The 16,726-nt window shown below is 39.1% G+C and overlaps 1 protein-coding gene across 5 annotated transcripts in view; it reads right to left on the bottom strand.

Moving 5' to 3' along the window:
- Positions 1-16,726, bottom strand: part of SENP5 (SUMO specific peptidase 5) — an 83,217-nt gene that overhangs the window by 45,223 nt on the left and 21,268 nt on the right. For all 5 annotated transcript variants that reach the window (XM_090278355.1, XM_090278363.1, XM_090278338.1 and 2 more), the window contains exons 3-4: positions 312-417; positions 30-168 (exon numbers count right to left, since the gene is read on the bottom strand). In XM_090278355.1, the coding sequence (XP_090134481.1) occupies positions 30-168; positions 312-417 (245 nt within the window). The remainder of the gene's footprint in view (positions 1-29; positions 169-311; positions 418-16,726) is intronic.

Below are 16,726 nucleotides of genomic sequence, written 5' to 3'. Positions count from 1 at the left end.
TTTCCCATGAGAACCTACAACCCACTCACCTGGTCATTCAGCCAATTCTGACCATCCAGCGTCGCCAGATCATCCATATCCAGCATGTGCTTATTGTAAAAGACACGGAAGTTGCATTTTTGATGTCTGGCCCGATAGTTTGTTATTTCCCTATTGATAAATGGTTTTCTGAAACAAAGATTTTGAAATAAAAATTTAAAATATAAGTTCTGTTCAATTCATTGCTAAATATATTTTTTAATCCAGAAAAAAAAGTCATATATGCTAAGAATTTTATTTTCAAGGGCTTAACTTAGGCATCATTGACAAACCTATTAGAAAAGTCTTCATTAAAGACATCTTTTAATCTCCCAAGGACATCTTTTTCACTGAGTGGGACCAAACTGCCATATTTCTTCATAACCTCATCTAGAAATCCTTAAACAAAGGAAGAAAGAAAAATTAAGAAAAATTTTCACCAGTCATTTTCCCAATACCTAACCTCTACATAATACACATTTAACATATATTACTGCATATATTATACTATTTTAAAAATCTTTTAAAAGTTATGTTTTCTAAACAAATAAAATGAATTAGGCCCTCATCATTCCAATCTAGATAAATGCTCTAAGGCAGCAGTCCCCAATCTTTTTGGCACCAGGGACCAGTTTCATGGGAGACAATTTTTCCACAGCCAGAGTCAGGGATGGTTTTGGGATGATTTGAGCACATTACATTCAAGCTCACCTCCTGCTGTGCAGCCGGGTTTCTAACAGGCCCGGACCATTATCAGTCCAGAGCTCGGAGGTTGGGGACCCCTGCTCTAAGGCATTGTTTCACATTGGATTTCTAAGCTACAATACTATTGCAATATTAGAGAAAGAATAGCTAACTAAAACTAAAGACTGACATCTTTCAGATTCTACCTTGTAGTAGAATCCTATCTCCTAAAGAATGAAATCTAAAGGGCCTTCCCTGGCTGGTGTGGCTCAGTGATTGAGCACCGGCCTATGAAACAAAGGGTCACTAGTTCAATTCTCAGTCAGGGCACATGCCTGCGTTGTGGGCTGGGTCCCTGGTTGGGGGTGTGCGAGAGGTAACCACACATTGATGTTTCTCTCCCTCTCTTTCTCCCTTCCTTCCCCGTCTCTAAAAATAAATATATATTAAAAAAAATAATAATAAAGGGCTTAATTACCTGATTGAATGTGTCCATCACATTTGGTGGCTTAGGGAATTATCTTTTTAAAAATCACAATTAGAGAGAATTAATTGTTGAGATCGCTGTCAAAGTATCATTTGGTAAAGGTGTATTACTTTATTTCACAGCAAGGGACAAATTCTAAGGCATTTCTAATATCATACAATTTGATAGATTATACTCTGAATAGCACTCTGAAGTAAGCTTAACTGGATAACGGCTGTTTAATCATATTTTAAGAAGGGAAACAGAATTAAAGATGACTCCTTGGCCAGAATATAGCATAGTCTTCAAGTCAATTTTGGTCATATGTATATGCATTTTAATGGCTTCCAAAAGGATGCACTGAATATACCTAAAAAGGCTCTAGGAAATAAAACCAGGACATTATCATAATTAAATACAAAGAAGCTGAGGGAAGGTTGAGGTGCAGGCAAGACTTGTGGTATTCACTGATGTTGAATGGGGAGAGCAAAAGCCTGGCTAACCATCAGTCTGACATTTAAGTCTCCTAGATTAACATGGGGAAAATAAGGACAATAGCCATTTATTATTACCCAGCTCCCTTTCTAACTTTAAGAAAGGCCTCTGCTACATAGCAGTACAAAATGAACAGGAAGAACAAATGACTGTCTCAGGAATGTAGTGTTTTGCATGGGGGAGGAAAAGAATAGGGTGAGAAAAACCTCTTTTTCCTCCTGTTTTTCTCCTATCTGAGTGGCTACCAATTGGAAAGGCTTAAGATAAGAGCAAAGGTCAAACAGTAAAGAGCTGTTTACTTATGCCTACCTAATTCTGGTCTAGGCTTTGGGCGTACAGAAGAGAAAAAAGGGGGTCCCATGTTCCAGCTTAATCAGAGTAGGAGATACATTTGGGGCTTCTAAACTAGGAATAGAGCATATATTTGCCTTACAGCATTTACTATATCTTTTTTTTTTTTTTTAAAGTATGGCAATTCATTGATTGACTTTTTAAGAGAGAGGAACATTCAATTAGTTGTTCCACCCATTATGCATTCATTGGTTGCTTCTTGTATGTCCTGACTGGGGATAGAATCTGCAACCCTGGTGTATCGAGAAGATTCATTAATCAACTGAGCAACCCAGCCAGGGGTACTATATCAAATGGTATAGCTAATCTAAGTATAACCTTGTATCTACGTGGGAAAATGGTTCCAAACAGAAGGAGTTCCACATTTGTGAAACTGCATTTAAATAACAAATTTTATAGACACACTACGTCTCTCTCCACAACTAAGAAGGAATATGACAATTTCAAAACTAGAGACAACAAAAAGTTCTGGAAAATCAAACTGAATGGAAGTCCAACAAACAAAGATATAAAGAAGAAATACTCATCCAGACAAGTAGGACAGGCGGAGCAGCTGCGGTGTGGTGGTGATGGCAGTAGCAAACTGGCAGAAAGCGCGAACATTTAAAAAACTCGAGAGGGACACGTGGGGAGTGCTCCCAGCACCAGAGCCAAACACATAGCTCATGGTTCCAGCGCCAGGGACAATAAGCCTCATTGCTTCTGATTGTGAAAACCAGCGGGGGTTGGGGCAGAGGAAGAAACTGCCAGTCTCTCAGCAGAGTCTGATTGTTTAAGGGGCCCCCACGGTCCTAGGCTGTCCACAGATCCACCCACTCTGGAAACGACAGCCAGGGCAACAGCTAGAGAGGTGCCAGACCCTTACAGAAGTGGGAGAAGTGCCTGGAAAAGGGGCGAGTACTGAGCAAGTGGCATTATTCCCTCTCAGACACCCCCCAAAAACATAGTGCCATAATGTGGTGAAATGGGTCGTCCTATACTGACAAATACCTAAGGCTCCGCCCCTAACAACATAACAGGTGCCACAGCTCTACCTAAGACACAGAAGTAAACAAACACAGGAACCTCTCAAGATGAGCAGACAGAGAAGTATGGCACAAAAGGGGGAACGGATCAAGGTTCCAGTGGGAGAACTAAGCGATGAGGAGATAGCCAACCTAACAAACGACGATAGCCAACATATCAGATGCAGAGTTCAAAACACTGGTGATAAAGATGCCCACAGACTTGACAGATAAGCTTAAGTATGGCAAAGACATAAGGGAAGAAGTGAAGGCTATGCCAAATGAAACAAAAGAAAATCCACACAAAACCAATGGTGAATGGGAAGGAAACCAGAGTTCAAATCAATGATTTGCAATACAAGGAAGAAAAAAATAGTCAACCAGTACAGAAGGAGGAAACAAAAATTGAAAAAAATGAGGAGAGGCTTAGGAACTTCTGGGACAACTTTAAACGTGCCAACATCCAATTCATAGGGTTACCAGAAGGAAAAGAGGAACAGCAAGAAATCAGAAGCTTATGTGAAAAAATAATGAAGGAAAACTTCTCAAATTTGGCAAAGGAAATAGACATACAAGTCCAGGAAGCACAGAGAGTCCCAAAGAAGCTAGACCCAAAGAGGACCACATTAAGACACATCATAATTAAAATGTCAAAGGTTAAAGAGAATTTCAAAAGCAGCAAGAAAAAATACGAGAGTTACCTACAAAGGGATGCCTATAAGACTGTCAGCTGATTTCTCAAAAGAAACTTTGCTGGCAAGAAGGGACTGGCAAGAAGTATTCGAAGTGATGAAAAGCAAGGACCTACAAACAAGATTACTCTATTTAGCAAAGCTATAATTTAGAATGGAAGGGCAGATAATGTGCTTCCCAGACAAGTTAAAGCTAAAGGACTTCATCATCACCAAGCCATTATTATATGAAATGTTAAAGGGACTTATTTAAGAAAAAGAAAGCCGAAATTCTGAACATAAAAATGGCAACAAACTCACAATTATCAACAACTGAATCAAAACATGAAAACAAACTAAGCAAACAACAAGAACAAGAAAAGAATCATAGGTGTGGGGATCATTTGCAGGGTTATCAGCTGGGAGGCAAAAGCGGGAGAAATGGGGAAATGGTGCAGGGACTAAGAAGCATAATCAGTTGGTACAAAATAGACAGAGGGAAGTTAAGAATAATATAGGAAAGAGTGGAGCCAAAGAACTTATATACATGAACCATGGACATAAACTAAGGGGTGGGGGTGGGATTGCTGGAAGGATGGGTGGTACTGGGAAGAGGGGAGTAAAGGGAAAGGAAATTGAGACTACTGTAACAACATAATTAATAAAATATACTTTAAAAAGAAAGAGAAAAAAAAACAAAGATCATACACCATGATCAAGTGGGATTCATCCCAGGGATGTAAGGATGGTTTAATATTCACAAATCAATAAAAGTAATACAGCACATAAACAAAATGAAAGACAAAACTCACACGATCATATCAATAGATGCTGAAAGAGCATTTGATAAAGTACAACACCCATTTATGATGAAAACACTCAGAAAAATGGGAATAGAGGGCGCATACCTCAACATAATAAAGGCCATATTTGAGAAACCTGAAGCCAACTTCATAGTCAATGGGCAAAAACTGAAAGCATTACCCCTAAGATCAGGAACAAGACAAGGATGTCCACTCTCTCCACTCCTATTCAACATTGTCTTGGAAGTTCCAGCCACAGAAATCAGACAAGAAAAAGAAATAAAAGGCATACAAATTGGAAAAGAGGAAGTAAAACTATCAGTTTTTGTAGATGACATGATAGTGTACATAGAAAACCCTATAGGACTTCCGGCCAAGATGGAGGCTTAGACGGACACGCTAAGTCTCCCTCTACAACTAGAGAGGAATACAACTACTTCAAAACAAAGGATAACTAGAAATTCCAGAAAATAAAACTACACGGAAGCCCAACATATGAAGTTATAAACCAGCGGTGCCATTCGGGCAGGTAAGAGTTAAAGAGGGCAAAGCTGTTGGCGGAGCGGCGGGGGGCGAAAAATCCCGGCGGCAGTCAAGCCCCTGGCAGTGCGCGACCCCAGCGCTGGGGAGAGCGGCCACCGCATCGCCCTGAACAGTGAGGCCCAGGGGGGTGGGAGGACGGATCCCGGTCTCCTAGCTGAATAACTGTGTGAATCCATTTTGGACCCCCGCCCCCAAAGAAAGAAAGCACCACAGGGCTGCGAAATAGGTCGCAGACAGGCGCCAGTCGCTGACTTGTGACGCGTACACAGGCAGTGCCCCCGACAGCCGGCCCAAGAAAACAAAACGCATCTGTCAAAATGTGGCAGACAACTATAGAAATCCCGGTGACACAACTCACCAGGCAGCAGATAGAGAACCTGACAGATGAACAGATAAGAAACCTGTCAGAGGCTCAGTTCTGGGCCATTGTTATCAGGTGGCTTACAGAATTCACAAAAGAGCAGGAAAAAGATAAGAAAGAAGCGAAAAACTTTCATAACGAAAGGAACAAAACCGCATACGAGACAGATGGTGAGGAAGAAAAATCCAGAGTTCATTTCAACAAACTGGAATATGGAGAAGGAACAAGCAGTCAACCAATGCAGCGAGAGGAAATGGGAAGCAACAATGAGAGGATCAGAAACCTCTGGGACAGCTATAAAAGGCCCAACATAAGAATCATTGGTTTGCCAGAGAATGAGGAAGATGAACTAGAACTTGAAAAATTGAGTGAAAATATAATAAAGGAGAACTTCCCAGACTTGGGGAAGGGAATAGACTTGCAGGTCCAGGAAGCAAGGAGAGTTCCCAAGAGACTGGACCCAGGGAGAACCACTCCAAGACACATTATAATCAAAATGTCAAAAATTAAAGATAAAGAGAGAATCTTAAAAGCAGCAAGAGAGAAGAAAAGAATTATGTACAAAGGGGTCCCAATTAGACTATCAGCAGACTTCTCAAGGGAAACCCTACAGGCAAGAAGGGACTGGCAAGAAATATTCAAAGTAATGAAAATCCAAAACCTACAACCACGAATACTCTATCCAGCGAAATTGTCATTCAGAATAGAAGGACAGAGAAAGTGTTTCCAGGACAAAATAAAACTGAAAGAGTTCATTAGATCCAAACCACTGTTATATGAGATGTTAAAGGGATTGGTTTAAAAAAAAACAGAAGCTAAGGAGATGAAACAAAGGCAAACTAAATAGGCAACGAGAGTGGAAAAGGAACTGTGGGTACGGGAAGCATATTGGGGGGAGGTCAACAGGGAGGGGGAATGGGGACAGGGAGGGAGATGATATAGGAATTGGGGATCAAGGTAGGAGGGAATGGAATAGACGGAGAGAGGTTGGGAGGAACTGTATGCACAACTAATGGACATAATCTAAAAGGGGGGGACAACTGGAGGGAGGGGGGCCACCGGGTGGAGGGGAGCAGAGGGAAGGGAAATTGGCACAAATGTAATATTTTAATCAATAAACCACATTAAATCTGAAAAAAATAAATAAATAAATAAATAAATAAATAAATAAAACCAGGCTATCACATTTTATGTATGTATAGTATTCGTGCTTGTAGCTATATAAAATATTCAATAAAAGCGATGTGAGTATATACTTCAAAAAAAAAAAAAAAAAGAAAAAGAAAACCCTATAGACTCTACAAAAAAAACTACTTGACCTAATAAGTAAATTTGGCAAAATATCAGAGTACAAAGTCAATATTCAGAAATCAAAGGCATTTCTGTACACCAATGATAAAATATCAAAGATAAAAACTAGAAAAAAATTCCATTTACTATAGCAACAAGAAAAATAAAGTACCTAGGAATAAATTTAACCAAGGAGGTAAAAGACCAGTACTCGGAAAACTACATAACACTGAAGAAAAAAATTAAGGAAGATACAAATAAAAGGAAGTATATTCCTTGCTCATGGATGGGAAGAATCAACATCATTAAAATGTCCATACTACCCAAAGCAATTTATAGATTCAATGCAATCCCTATTAAAATACCAATGACATATTTCACAGACCTAGAACAAATACTTCAAAAATTTATATGAAACAAAAAAAGACCCCAAATAGCAACAGCAATCTTGAGGAAAACACAGTAGGGGGAATCGCAATACCTAATATCAAACTATACTACAAGGCCACTCTAATCAAAACAGCCTGGTACTGGCATAAGAACAGACATATAGATCAATGGAACAGAATAGAGAGCCCAGAAATAAACCCAGGTCTATATGGTCAACTAATACTTGACAAAGGGTGAAGGAACATAAAATGGAGTGAAAAGAGCCTCTTTAACAAATAGTGCTGTGAGAACTGGACAGAGACATGCAAAAAAATAAAACTAGACCACCAACTTACACCCTACACCAGAATAAACTCAAGATTGATAAAAGACTTAAATGTAAGCTGTGACACCATAGAAGTCCTAGAGGAAAAGAGGCAGGAAAATTTCAGATATCCCACGTAACAATATCTTCACAGATACATCTCCTAAGGCAAGAGAAATAAAGGAAAAAATAAACAAATGGGACTACATCAAACTAAAGAGTTTCTGCTCAGCAGAAGAAAACATCAGCAAGCTGAAAAGGGAACCAACAATATGGGAAAACATATGTGCCAATGATACCTCAGACAAGGGATTGATTTCCAAAATATATAAAGAATGTATACGACTCAACACCAAGAAGACAGACAACCTAATTAAAAAATGGGTAAAGGACCTGAACAAACACTTCTCCAAAGAGGACATACAGAGGGTTCATAAGCATATGAAAGAATGCTCACCATCACTAACCATCAGAGAGATGCAAATAAAAATAATGAGATACCACCTCACACAGGTCAGAATGGCCATCAACAACAAATCAACAAACAAGTGCTGGCGAGGATGTGGAGAAAAGGGAACCTTCGTGCCCTGCTGTTGGGAATGCAGAACAGTGCAGCCACTATGGAAAACAGTATGGAATTTCCTCAAAAAACTAAAAATGGAACTGCCTTTTGAACCAGCAATTCCATTGCTAGGACTATACCCAAAGAATCTTAAAACCCCAATTCAAAAGAACCTATGCACCTCTATGTTCAGAGCAGCACTATTTACAATAGCTAAGGCTGGAAACAGCCTAAGTGCCCATCTGTAGATGAGTGGATCAAAAAACTGTGGTACATTTACACAATGGAATACTATGTAGCAGAGAGAAAGAAGGAACCTCTGTCATTTGCGACAACATGGATGGAACTAGAGAGAATTATGCTTAGCAAAATAAGCCAGACAATGAAAGACAAATACCATATGATATCAACTAATACAGGAAACTAATGAACAACACAAAGAAACAAGCAAAATAAAACCAGAGGCATGTAAACAAGGAGCAGACTAACAGTGACAAAGGGGAAGCGGGAAGGGAAAGAAGGGGGGTAAGCAGGGGAAGGGTCTAGTCAAGGAACATAATAAATAAATAAATAAATAAATAAATGCATACATACATACCAAATTTTATATAAAAGTAATGCTCCTAATGAAAAAAGACTAAACTTTAGGCCCAGGAGCCTTCACTGAGACTTCTCAAAGAAGAAAGCAGGCTCGTCTCTCATCAGGATAAGGACTCCAATTCCAAACAAGTATCAAAGGAAAAAGGTGTCCTTGCTAACAATGTTATTTCTGTGTAATAGTATTTTGAGGATTTTAAGTGTTGTATTTTCCTCCCTCTTATCTGTATTTTTGTTCTCACTTTCAGATGATAAATATGGATTCCTAATGCATATTAGAAAAAGCCATACATGAATCTTCAAGAACGCTAGATGACAAGGTCTCACTGACGCACACCATTAACTCACTGGAACCATAAGTAAAACAACAGCTAAAGAGCACTTACCACAAGCCAAGCGTTAGCATATCTCACTTAATCCTTGTAAATATCTTATGTGTTAAGACAGTATCCCTACTTTACAAATGGAGAGAGGAAGCTTAGGGAAGTTAAGCCGCTTTCCCAAGGACCCTTAACTAGCATATGCAGGCAAGCGACCACAGAAACTGAGCAGTTAGCTCTTATGCGGTGCCACCTCCAAAGCAAGAAGTACCTACATCTTTTCTCTATAATTTAGTTTTTCACCTCACCTTTCCCTTTTAACACCTGTGGGCCAAGAATTACCCAGAAAACAGACTTGAAATGAGAGTTAAATTCATTATTCTTTACCCACTTGCTATCACCAAACTAATGAACCGAAAAGGAAAAGTGCAATTGAAATAAATTTCTTTTACTTCAAAAGTACTAAAATTTCAACATGACCAAGAAACAAAGGGTAAAATGTTAGGAAAAAAACAACAACAAAATACTATAGTTCAAATGATAGTCCATTCTGCAAGTACAAAAGGTAATAATAATATAAAAAAAAATTAAACCTGAGGTGTTATTTTAGAAGTTAAATTACTCAACATGTCAAACGGTGTTGGACAGTTTTTTCCTGAAACAACACCCCACCCTAAAAGTGGAATAAGTTTCACTGTTGTGCACGTAAGAAATGCAACCACTTGGTTTCTCCGATAAAACACAATACACATGCCAGAAATGAAAAATAAGGCAGGCATAAAATGTAAGCATAAATTTAAAAACTGCAAAACCTAAGTAAAGAGCACTATAAAATTCTGTTAAGGGACACACAGATCAATAGAGTAATTCTTTGTTTTTACACAGGAAAACATAAATATTGTAATGAATACAATTTTCTCTAAGTTAATCTATAGATGTAATAAAATACCAATTAAAAGGCATGGTTTGTTTTTTTGAACTGAAAAAATAAATCCAGAATTCATCTAGGGACGAAAGAGTGAGAAATTTCTAAAAATTTTTAAAACAGATTAAAAGGGAGTGGTGAAAAAGGGGCAAGAGAGGAAAAGTAGGGCTAGTCCCATCAAATTATAAAATATAAAACTATAGTAAGTAAAGCAGAATAGTTCTAGCATAGAAATAGACTCAATGGCAGGTGGCATCTCATAATCCTGGGGAAATGGTGAATCAATCAATAAATAGTATTAGAATTAGTGACCAAATCTTTTATTCACAGTTGGAATTCATTGTGGTGTAAAGTATGAGGTAGGGATCCATCTTTACTTTTTCCAAGTGGCTAAATGCAAAAATGACAATTAATAGTCTAGAAGAAAATAGGATTGAATATTTTTATAGAATTTACACAGGAAAAAGCTTTAATTTTGAGTTTTTTTTCTAATACATAACCATAAGTATTTTAAAATTAAGTGGCAGTTACCACATAATTCCATTACAACTTTTATGTCCTTGTGAACATGTATTTCTTAAACATGTAAGTAGCACACTATACTTACTCTTCTTGAAGATGCTTCTTTTCCCGTTCAATAGCTGTTATTTTTTTTAACCTAAGTCAATGCAAAACAACTGAGTTGTCCATTAAATGGGTATGCCATATTTTAACCAATTCCCTATTGATGACTCTTAAAGTTAATTTTTAGCTCTCTAAATAATGATTCAATTAATACCTTTAACATTACCTTTGTTCTATTGTTTCCCCGGAATACTTCCTAAAAGTCAAATTTCTGGGTCAAAGGACATGAATATCTAAAACTTCAAATTTTCACTTATGGTTACATACATATACAAGATTTTAATGTTTATGGAGTCATTTGGTATATTTTTCTTGAGTTTCCTATTGTGCTTTATTATTAAAATGGTCTCTTATATTTTTTAAAAATCTTTATTGGACTGTGATTCACATACCACAAAATCCAACTTCTTAAACAAATTCAGTGATTTTGTATATTCAGAGCTCTGCAACTATTACCACAGACTAATTCTAGAACATTTGCATTACTCCACGAAGAAACCTTGTACTTGTTAGTAGTCACTCATTATTTTCTCTCCCATCCCTAGCAACCATTAATCTACTTTATATCTCTACATAATTTGCCTACTCTGGGCATGTCAAATCAATAGAATCATATAACATGCAGTCTTTTTGTGACTAATTTCTTTCATTTAACATATTTTCAAGGTTCATCCACATTGAAAAATACATCAGTATTCCATTTCTTTCTTTTTTTTAGGCAAGTTGTTTATTATTTTTTTTAATGTGTTTTATTGATTATAATGTTACATTTGTCCCAATTTCCCTTCCCTCTTCTCCCCTCCACCTGGTGGCCCCCCTCCCTCCAGTTGGCCCCCCCTTTTAGACTATGTCCATTAGTTGTGCATCGAGTTCTTCTCAACCTCTGTCTATTCCATTCCCTCCTACGATGCTCCTTAATTCCTATATCATCTCCCTCCCTCTCCCCCTCCCCACTGACCTCCCCCCAACATGCTCCCCATACCTATAGTTCTTTTTCCACTCTCGTTGCCTACTTAGTTTGCCTTTGTTTCAATTCCCTAGCTTCTGTTGTTGTTTCTTGTGATGCAGTTTTCATTCTAGTGTTCATAGTTTTGATCCTCCTTTTTCTAAACCAGTCCCTTTAACATCTCATATAACAGTGGTTTGGATCTAATGAACTCCTTCAGTTTGACTTTGTCCTGGAAGCACTTTCTCTGTCCTTCTATTCTGAATGACAATTTCGCTGGATAGAGTATTCGTGGTTGTAGGTTTTGGATTTTCATTACTTTGAATATTTCTTGCCAGTCCCTTCTTGCCTGCAGGGTCTCCCTTGAGAAGTCAGCTGATAGTCTAATTGGGACCCCTTTGTACATGATTCTTTTCTTCTCTCTTGCTGCTTTTAAGATTCTCTCTTTAAATTTAACTTTTGACATTTTGATTATAATGTGTCTTGGAGTGGTTCTCCCTGGGTCCAGTTTTTTTGGAATTCTCTGTGCTTCCTGGACCTGTAAGTCTATTTCCTTCCCCAAGTTTGGCAAGTTCTGCTTTATTATATTTTCACTTAATTTTTCAATTTCTAGTTCTTCTTCGCCCTCTGGCAATCCGATAATCCGTATGTTCGATCTCTTATAGCTGTCCCAGAGGTTTCTGATCCTCTCATCATTTTCCTTGCTTCCCGTTTCCTCTCTCTGCACTGGTTGACTGTTTGTTCCTTCTTACTGTTCTGGTTTGTTGATTTGAACTCTGGATTTTATTTCCTCACCATCTGTCTCGTATGTGGTTTTGTTCCTTTCAGTATGAGTGTTTTTCAATTCTTTCTCATCTTTTTCCAGATCCTTTGTTAATTCTGTAAGACACCTGATAACAATGGCCCTGAACTGAGCCTCTGACAGGTTTCTTATTTGTTCATTTGTCAGATTCTTCATCTGTTGCCTGGTGAGCTGCGCCACCAGGATTTCTATAGTTGTCTGCCTCATTTTGACAGATGCATTTTGTTTTCTTGGGCCAGCTATAGGGGGCGGTGCCTGTGTACTCGTCATGACCCAGCGACCGGCGGCAATCCGCAACCTTTTTCGCCGCGCCGTGGCCCTTTGTCGTCACAACCCAGCGACCGGCGGTGGTCCAGCAACCTTTTTCGCCGCGCTGTGGTGCTTTGTGGTCACAACCCAGTGACCGGCGCCATTCCGCAACCTTTCTCACTGCACTGTGGTGCTTTGTCGTCACAACCCAGCGACCGGCGCCTATCCGCAACCTATTTCGCAGCGCTGTGGCGCTTTGTGGGGGGGCGGGGGTCCAAGATGGATTCACACAGTTATTCCGCTAGGAGACCGGGATCCGTCCTCCCGCCCCCCTGGGCCTCACTGTTCGAGGCGATGTGGTGGCTGCTTTTCCCAGCGCTGGGGTCGCGAGCCGCCGGGGTTTGACTGCAGCCAGGATTGCTCTCCCTGCCGCTGTCCCTGGTGCTACCGCAAACAGCACCACCCACTTTCGCTCTTACCTGTCCAAAGAGTGCCGCTGGTTTATAACTTCATACGTTGGGCTTCCGTGTAGTTTTATTTTCTGGAATTTCTAGTTATCTTTTGTTTTGAAGTAGTTGTATTCCTCTCTAGTTGTAGAGGGAGGCCGAGCATGTCCGTCTAAGCCTCCATCTTGGCCGGAAGTTCCCAGCATTCCATTTCTTTTTATGGCACAATATTCTATTGTATAGATACACCAAATTCTATTTATCCATTCATCAGTTCATAAACATTTAGGTTGTTTCCATTTTTGGCTATTATGAATAATGATGCTATGAACATTTGTGTACACATTTTTTTTCTTTTTCTGTACAAGTTTGTGTCTTGTTTCTAAGATAATTTTTCATTAATCTAGAATTTGCTGTGAGATAGAAATCTATTTTTTAAGCATATTCTATTAATTATGCTGTTACAGTTACCCCAATTTCTTTTCCCTTTGCTCCCCTCTGCCCAGTACCCCCCTCCCTCCAGCAATCCCAGCCCCCTTAGTTCATGTCCATGGGTTGTGCATTTAAGTTCCTTGGCTACTCCCTTTCCTAAACTATTCTTAACATCCTCCTATTTTATACCTACCAATTATGCTTCTTAATCCCTGCACCATTTCTCCCTTTCTCCCTCTTCTGCCTCCCAGCTGCTAATCCTACAAATGATCCCCAAACCTATGATTCTGTCTCTATTCTGGTTGTTTGCTTAGTTTGTTTCTGTTTTTATTTTTTAGATCCTGTTGTTTATAGTTGAGTTTCTTCTGAAAAATCAGCTGATAAGTCTTATAGGGACTCCTTTGTAGATAACTCTCTTCTTTGCTGCTTTTAAGATTCTCTCCTTATGTGTAACCTTCGGCATTTTAATTATGTGTCTTGGTGTGGTCCTCTTTGGGTCTAGCTTGTTTGGGACTCTGTGCTTCCTGGACTTGTGTGTCTATTTCCTTTGCCAAATTTGGGAAGTTTTCCTTCATTATTTTTTCACATAAGTTTTCAATTTCTTGCTCCTCCTCTTCTCCTTCTGGCACCCCTATGATTCACATGTTGGCATGTTTAAAGCTGTCCCAGAGGTTCCTAAGTCTCTCTTTGTTTTTTTATTCTTGTTTCTTCATTCTGTACTGGTTGATTGTTTTTTTCTTCCTTATTTCCAAATTGTTGATTTGAACTCCGGTTACCTCCCCTTCACCATTGGTTTTGTGTAGATTTTCCTTTGTTACAGTTAGCTTAGCCTTTATTTCTTCCCTTATATATTTGTCATATTTGATCTCATCTGTCAAGTCTGTTACATTCATTATCACCAGTGTTTTGAACTCTGCATCTGTTAGGATGGCTATCTCCTCATCACTTAGTTCTCCAACTGAAACCTTGATGTGCTCCCTTTTTTGGGCCATACTTCTCTGCTTCCTCAACTTGACAGCCTACCTCGACTGGTTTTCAGTTAGAAGCAATGAGCCTTTATTTTCCCTAGCACTGGAGCTGTGAGCTGTGAGGTCTGGTCTGGGTCTGGAATCGCTCCCCAGGTGTCACTCCCGACTTTTACAATGTGACTGCTCTTTCCGCCAGACAGCCACAGCCACTGTCTTGCTGCCACCACCACCACATCAGGTCCTCTCTGCCCCTTCTACCTGTCTAAATGAGTATTGCTTCCTTATATCTTTGTTTGTTGGACTTCCATGCAGTTCAATTTTCTGGTAGCTCTTGTTGTTTTACTTTAGAGGTGTATTTCTTCTTAGTGTTGTGGACAGTGGCAAAACATGTCTACCTATGTCTCCATCTTGGCCGAAACTGGAATCTATTTCTTTCCTTCCAAAACAGTACCTAATCTGAGTACAGAAGCCTATATTTTCATATCCTCCTTTAAGTCTTAATCCCTTCCAGCAACTCACAATTGTCATTGCAAAGCATCCAACTTGGTTTTGGAGGGAGTGACTTTCTTTTTACATCATATTTCATTAGTTTATGCAATATTTAATAAAATTATTAAACACAATAAGTAAACTGAGCCCTGCTGGTGTGGCTTAGTGGATTGAGTGCCTGCCTGCAAACCAAAGGGTTACCAGTTCGATTCCCAGACAGAGCATATGCCTGGGTTGTGGGCCGGGTGCCCAGTTTGGGGTGAGAGGCAACTGATCCATGTTTCCCTCCCTCCCTTCCCCTCTCTCTAACAATAAATAAAATCAAAAAATTAAAAAGATTAAATAAAATAATAAATAAATTGAAATAAGTACAACTGGCTCTTGATAAACATATAAAAACACTGCAGTGACCATAATGGGCAATTATATTAGAGAAGAGCCAGCACTCAACATACTATGGAACTTAATACTGAATCTATCTCTTTCATTGTGCTGGCTTTCCTCGGATGTTTAGATAGATTCTGGGCTCATCTCTACGTGGGTAACCTGATGAGCAGAGCAAGGGATATGATGAGCAGTAGCTGTTGCTCTACCTTGAACTATTTTCAATAGCAGTGCAGATGCTAAGGACTCCAAAAACTGAGAATGGGTGTTTCTCATTCTTGCCAGCTGTTACAAGTAATGCAGCAGAGGGGAGGGGAAATGTCCTCTCTCCCCATCAATTTCCTATTCTTAGAATTTCAATGCTGTATGTCAATTATATAGGTCAATAAAGCAGGAGAAAAATGTCAGCTTGCTGATATATGGCACAGGCAGGGGGAGATGCTTTTGTTGCGATTCACCAAGTACTCAGTCTTTTACCATGGGTCTCTCCTTTCCTCTCTACCTCCACCACCTCCAGAAATGGGAGTCACTCAGTGTTGCATCATTTTCCTGCACTAATCCTCCTTCTGTCACTGAGGCTGCCCTCTGGACTTTCCCTCTACTTTTTGCCTTTTGGAAGTTTCTCAATTTCTGATTCATGAAAACTCCTCCTAGTTCTTGAGTATCGAGATACATACGTGTTTTTAATATACTTTTCATGCATTATATTACAGATCACTAAATGTTAATTCTGTAAAAATGCCAACTTCCTCATGTCATGCTACAATTTTACTATATGCCATATGCAATTTATCAATTGTTTTTGCAAGTGCTACCTCTATATGTATAAGTTAATTGGTATTTATGGGTAAATGTTAACTGTTTGAGGTTTATGTATCATGGTCCTGCTAACCTCATAGTAAGGAAATTGGTCTTTCTTTCTTCCAGGACAGTATAAACAACAGAAATAGGTTTTTTAAAGATTTGCTAAGACTCTGTACTTTGTGGGGGTTTTTTTCTTTAATTTTTGAGAGGGGAAGGGCGGGAGAAAGAGAGGGAGAGAAACATCAATGTGTGGTTGCCTCTCGCATGCCTCCAACGGGGGACCTGGCCTGCAACCAGGCATGTGCCCTGACTGCTAATTGAACCAGCGACCCTTTGGTTCACAGGCCAGTGCTCAATCCACTGAGCCATACGAGCCAGGGCCTGGGGGGAGGGGGGGGGCGGGCACTTTTTATATACACTTAATGGTTGGGCAAACTAAGTGTTCAGAATCATTTAAACCAACAAGAAGTGAATATCTCCTAATTCCCAAGAAAAAGCCATTTATAACAATTTCATATATCTGTCCATATATGTCTTAAATATATGTGGACACATATACATATAACTCATCCTACATATATGTATATGTATCATTTAACAAAATAGCACCATTCTGTTTTACAACTTGCTTTTCACTTTATATATATAGACAGTTTTCAATATCAAAATATAGATCAAATTTATTCCTTCACAGCTTCATAGTATATTATTGCTTGGATGTGCCATAATTTAAACTTTCATAGACATGTTTGTTTTGGTTGTCTTAAATTATAATCCCTGTACAAATATTTGTACTTT

The sequence above is a fragment of the Furipterus horrens genome, unplaced genomic scaffold (genome assembly GCF_987537825.1).
Source record: "Furipterus horrens unplaced genomic scaffold, mFurHor1.1.pri manual_scaffold_1, whole genome shotgun sequence".
NCBI classification, from domain to species: domain Eukaryota; kingdom Metazoa; phylum Chordata; class Mammalia; order Chiroptera; family Furipteridae; genus Furipterus; species Furipterus horrens.
Note: the sequence above shows the minus strand (reverse complement) of the source record. Positions and strands in the feature narration are given on the sequence as shown.